The following is a 6,000-nucleotide window of genomic DNA, read 5'->3' on the forward strand; positions in this document are numbered from 1 at the left end:
TAATCCCCATTCGGTCCTTGGACCCTAACACTAGGTACATACAATCGAAATTCGCCGTTTGCTGGGCATGGGATCTGAAAAGTGAGAAAATTAATGTTAATAAATTAATGTTGATGAAGTGCAGGTTACCTTTGCAAATCATGTTCTCCTTTCATTTTTTCCACCTTCGTTAACATCTCATCTACTTTAAATGTTTTCCTGTAATGAAAATAGAAATTAAATTCATTATGCAGTACAATTCTTTTTCATAAATATTTCTAAGAATACTGTTTTGCCAAATTAAAAAATCCCAGGTCTATACAAGTAAAACAATTCTTAGTTTTGAATACAAAGCTTGGGTCTGTTTCCTAACAAAAGTAATCAAGAATTCGTATAAGTGCCTTGACCTGGACAGCCCAGGCAAGCCTGATCTCCTCAGCTCTTGGAAGTTAAGCAGGGCCGACCATGGCAAGTACTTCGATGTAGACCTCCAAGGAATACCAGGGCTGGGACACAGAGGCAGGTAATAAAAAGCCACCACTCTGAATGTCCAAGTCCCAGTAGGGGCCACTAGAAGTCAGCTGTGACTACCAGGTGCACACACAAACACAAAAAGCTAAAAAAAAAACCCTCCTGTAAATGATTGAAAAATCTATATTTGTTAATCTTAAAAATCCAACTACATACTACAGATACTTAATTATATTTCTCTAGATGACTGTAAAGGAAAATTTATTGGGATATACATGTCTGCATGAGAATTCCAGATTGTTTGACACAATGCCTTCCAGGGATGTTTATGGAACAGAGAAGTTAAGTTCATTGTGCTACTGTCATTTGAATTGTTGCTGATACACAACTTCTCAGCGCTATTGATCAGACGTTCAGTCAGTAAAATTAAAGATAAGGTTGGGCATTATGATTTATAAGCTTATTCATATTGCAAACAACAAAATCTCTTTGTAATATACTTCAATCTAAGCCAAGTGACAAGTAATCCAGCCTCCTGATATGCTGGACAGATATCTGACTTTTATTAGATCTGATGATACACTAAGAGCATTACAACTTGAATATTTTGTTTTACATTTTTTTAAACTCACAGAACATACATCCCTGAGAGTTAACTAAAAGTATAATATTGTAGAGTAAAAAAAATGAAAATTATGCACTTTTAGTCCTACATCATGCTACATGCAATATAATCTACTTGCGACAATTACTATAAAAACTACATTCAAATTCATACATAACTATATTGACTGACTTTATATTTCTATAACTCAGCTTAAGCTACTTTGACAAAATGTTCATATAGATTCATTAGCAGAATTTATTCCACAATCAGTACAATTTATCTCCAGTAAAAACAGCAGCAAATGTTTAACACTCACAATTAAATCACTCAGTGAAGCTGCTAGCTCACACAGAGAGCCCTCAGATTTACTAGCCTACTCACACACATCTACCCTAATCATTTGCAGCACACAGACTGGAAACACATAACAAAACAAGGAACCAATTTTTCCAGTTCCCAAAGCTTTACATCCTCGTATCTTGGTGCCAAAGGCTTACCTCAGCAAGTGACTACTTGCAAACATGGCTTAAGTACTATAGTTAAGAATTTAGGCCATAATCAAATATGGTATTTAACCAATAGCTGCAATATAGAGAAATCTAGTTTTATGTGCTTTCAGTGCACTACAGGAAAAGATATATGCCACATAACAATATAAAAGAATGCCAATGAAGATTTTTACTAGCAGAAAAATAAAGACAATTTTGCTAGACATAAACAATAGTGTGCAAAAAGGTTAAGATTTACCCCAAAGGATCACATCACATTTTAAATGGGTATCTTCCAAAATGCAACCAATACCAGAAAAATCAAGATCTACATCTAGCAAGTGTTCTCTACCACTATCCAATAGCAGCTGTGGCTACTAGACAACCACTGATTTTGGGTGTAACCTAACATCACAGAATCAGAGCTGTATAACCATAATCTTAAAGCATCATTAATCTGCCTGCATGAAAAGCTACAGCTTTGGTTACACCTAAACCTATCAAACATACTTAATGTTTCTAAAGTGATTCTTGAAAATCTCCAATTAAATTTGCCTAGATAACCTTCTGGTTAAACACATATTCTTGCTTTACATCACAGAGAACAGTCAGAACAGCAGCTCCTTTATGTACTTAAAGAATCTATGGAGCACTCCTCACCTTAAAAACGCTCATTTCTTCAAACTTACTCTTTAAATTCCTGTGTGTTCTTTATTACTTCTGAATTCAGACAAGATTTCCCAGCCTTACAAGAGCCGGTCCCTAAAATGCACACTACATTTCTTCGACTTAAATAATGTTTTACACCTCTAATGCCACTCAAGTTGACGTTACAAAATTAATCTTATCTCAAATAAATATTTTATAACATGCTGCAAGGTTTCAAAGCTTTACATTTTGGCCTGATTTTCAGATCCCTTGATTGACAAAGGCTTCATGTTTAAATGATGGACAGCGGGAGTTACAAACACCAATCCTTTAAACTGGTTTCTGCATCATTATATTAAAACTAAGCTCAATATGAATGGTGTATAGACAGTTCCTGCCATTAGTAAAACAGCACTGACTGTATGGTATAGCAGCTCAGGCACAACAACTAAATGACACTCACTATTCATTGTTAATCAGGAACTGTTATGAAATGCACCTGAGCTGGATTGATTTTTTGTATTTCTGATCTTTTGTTTGTGTTGCTGTGTTTAACATCTTTGCCATCATAGAGCTGTCAACACTTTTCATTGCTGAACGTCAATAAGGCACATTTCCAAATAGCCACTTTAGTTTCGCAGTACACACGATACAAATAAGTCAAGACACATGACATACATCAATTCCCCCGACTGCATAAATAAAGCAATCAGGTCATGCTCGGTGTAAGAGTACAATACTTTTGATCCTAGTTATAGAAATGGTGACATTTCATCTCATAAACTGGTAGTTGCATACTATTATTGTCATATCTTTGGATAAGGGGGGGCAAAACTTTAGCATGTTAAATAACATGCCCTTTTGAATGATTGAAGTTACCTTTTGATATTTGTTCTGGAGTTTCTATGGGACATGTAAGTCAGAGTTCTGTGCAAGAATATTGGCTGCAATAGAAAACGAAAAGTCCATCAAACACTGCCATTAAGGATAATCTTAAACTAAAAGTAAAGATTAAAAAATTACTCACAGCTATAAGATTGCGGGTACGTAGAAATCTATATATCTGCGTTGGTTCTGTGAGAAAAAAATAGAACAAGCAGCCAATTTGACACTTTTGCTACTTTTCCTACAACAGACTTCTGAATAAACAATTTTTTTCACTCTCAACCATGTTTAGTAAGTACCTCAACTATTAAGCAAAGTAAGCCTTTAACAGTAACCTACAAACTGCTACTACTAAATGATGCTTACTGTGTAGCATCGCCAGGTATTCAAAAATGGAGCACAACACTGCCATACATTTAATAAATTGAGAAATACCTTTAGCATATAAAACTGTGGTAAGCACTTTAGGTTTATAATATTCAACTTAAAGAGATGAAGCTCATTATTTTAAAATTCCAACCTAATTCTGTCACCGCCTCTTGATCTGAATAGCCAAGAGAAACAGCACTAATTCTTGTATACAAGTTGTTTTTATTATATTTGTAAGTAAACAACTTTAACAGTTTCTATAGAACATATGCACACTTTAATAGTAAACAGCAACACATTGGGATGGGGTGGAGGTATTAATAGTGACTTACTCAAGATGTACAAGACTGCTTGTACAGGGTATTGCCTAGTTACAACTCAGAACTCCTTAAAAAAGCCTCTTAAATCTAACTACAATAAAACAGTCTCTGAAATACCTGGACAAAATAGGCTTAACACACACTAAACTGATGACGTCCTTGTCTTCCAGCCCCATCAACTTCCAAATCTAGTACCATAAACCATATTAAATTCTTACCACTTGTAATTTCAACCTACAAGATTTTTCTATCATAAAGAACATGACAATATGCTTTGATTGTAGTACAGGCAGCTACACTGCTGACTTTTCATGATGTAGTTAAGTTGCTCTTTTATTATCAAGGTATGCTGGAATTGGACTGTGGAACCTTGCATCTTCTGTTAACTTAGTTTTCCTCACAAGCACTCCATCCCAATGCTTGATCAAGACACTCTCTTTTTAGAATGCAACTTAAAAGTGAAATTCATAACTTTCTTCTAAGTAATCACAATAAGGCATCATCCGCTCCTTTCCACTCCATAAATACTGGTAACTCATTTGGCACACTTAGGATAGACTCTTAATTATTATGGGATATCCACTGCTCAACAGGAAAAGGACAAAACAGTTCAGGAAGATCAGGTTTCCGAAAATATCTTTAGCTCTTTATGAATGAACTCTCAAAGGTATCAAAAAAGATACTCAAAACAACAAGGTATCATCTTACAGGGTCTCGGCAGGCTCGAGAGAAAGGAGCCCCCAAACGTAATCCTAGCAAGAGATGCAATTTCTGTGCCACTCAAAAGCGTCGACACGGGAGTGCACGGCAGCACTTCGTTAACGAAACAATTAGCAAGGCACGGATTTCCCTGCGCCCCCGTCCCCTCGGGCTGACAACTCTGACAGAGAAGCAACAGCCCTGCCTCCTGAGGCCCCCCTCACCAATTGCCAATTCCCCAGAAAGGTTCGCATCGCGCACACAGGGCTGAAAAGGTGCCTTCTTCGCCGCATCCCCATAACGAGCGCCTAATGCTGCTTCTCTCCGCCCATCCCACCTCGGCCCGGGGTATAACTGGAGGAAGGAATTTGTTCCGCCGCCCCCCACCCCCACTTTCCCCCTCCCCCCCCCAGCTCACTCTCGAAGGCTTGAAGGAAGAGCTCGTGGTCGGCCTGGATCTGCTCCATCTTCGGCTTTTTCACCGGCGGGAGGGCCGCAGCCGAGGCAGCCGCCGCTGAGGACGCCGAGGAGCCCCCGCCACCGGTGCCGCCAGAATAATTACTGCCTCCACCGCCTCCGCCAGTAGCAGCGCCGCCGGATTTGCCGCCCGGGGTGGCGGCTGAGGTAGAGCCACCGAACCCCCCAGCAGCACCAGCACCACCTCCTCCTCCTCCTGCCGTGGCGGTGGCAGCGACGGCGCCTCCCCCTCCGCTGGGAGCAGCCGAGCTGGGCCCCGCGCCGCCGCCGTGCTTTTGAGGAGCCATGAGGGCCTCTTCGCCGGGGCGGGAGTGTAGCGGAGACCGACAGCGAACGGGGACGCGGGGGGAGGGAAGGTGGCCAGAGGCAAGGTGAGGTAAGGAGGAAGTGGAAGCGCCGCGCTTCAACTCCTCTAAGTCTCCCCGCTCCGTTCTCCTCAAGCGCCCTCTCTATCCAGCCAAACCCGACGGCACCGCCGCCGCTCCCGCCCCCTCCGCCGAGCGGCTATTGGCGGCCGCGATGGCGCCGTGCCGCGTCATTGGCCGAGGGAGAGCCCGCCCAGGCATGACGATAGCGAAGGCTCTGCAAGAGTTTGGTTGGACCGCGCGCTTCACCGCTGGGAGCTTTCCTCGCCCCCCCTCCCTCGTCTTCTTCCTTTGAACTGAATTCGCGGGAAAGCGGCGCTGCTCCTCCTCTTCCCTCCCCATGCTTGTGCTGCCGAAGTGCACGATGGGAGAGAATTCTTCGTCTGACCAACGACTCGGGTCCAGCTCCCTCAGAGAGCGCGAATGAGCCCGCCTGCCTCCCTGAGATTGACAGCTCCCAACCGCCAGTCTGTGTATTGTGGGATTCCCCCCCCCCCGACTCCGACGTTAATTAAAGGAGTCCGCGCGCGGGAACAGACGAAGGCGGACAAGCCACCAAACTAGCGTTTTGCCCATACTGCAGAACCGGGGTGGGGGTGTCTGCTTGTGGTGTGCCACTGAGAAATCTAGCAGGGGGAAAACCGCCTTTGAATATTCTTAATACTTCAAATTATCCTCGCCAATCCCAAAAT

At 42.2% G+C, this 6,000-nt stretch overlaps 1 protein-coding gene across 1 annotated transcript in view; it reads right to left on the minus strand.

The window, feature by feature from the left end:
- The window catches only part of SUZ12 (SUZ12 polycomb repressive complex 2 subunit), a 53,898-nt gene extending 48,464 nt beyond the window's left edge, over window positions 1-5,434 (minus strand). Inside the window, exons 1-4 of the mRNA XM_060253198.1 lie at window positions 4,885-5,434; window positions 3,221-3,267; window positions 3,073-3,137; window positions 130-198 (exon numbers count right to left, since the gene is read on the minus strand). Coding sequence (XP_060109181.1) covers window positions 130-198; window positions 3,073-3,137; window positions 3,221-3,267; window positions 4,885-5,230 — 527 coding nt within the window. The 5' untranslated portion in view covers window positions 5,231-5,434. The remainder of the gene's footprint in view (window positions 1-129; window positions 199-3,072; window positions 3,138-3,220; window positions 3,268-4,884) is intronic.
- Between the last annotated feature and the right edge of the window lie 566 nt (window positions 5,435-6,000).

This window comes from Heteronotia binoei, chromosome 13 (genome assembly GCF_032191835.1).
Source record: "Heteronotia binoei isolate CCM8104 ecotype False Entrance Well chromosome 13, APGP_CSIRO_Hbin_v1, whole genome shotgun sequence".
Lineage (NCBI taxonomy): Eukaryota > Metazoa > Chordata > Lepidosauria > Squamata > Gekkonidae > Heteronotia > Heteronotia binoei.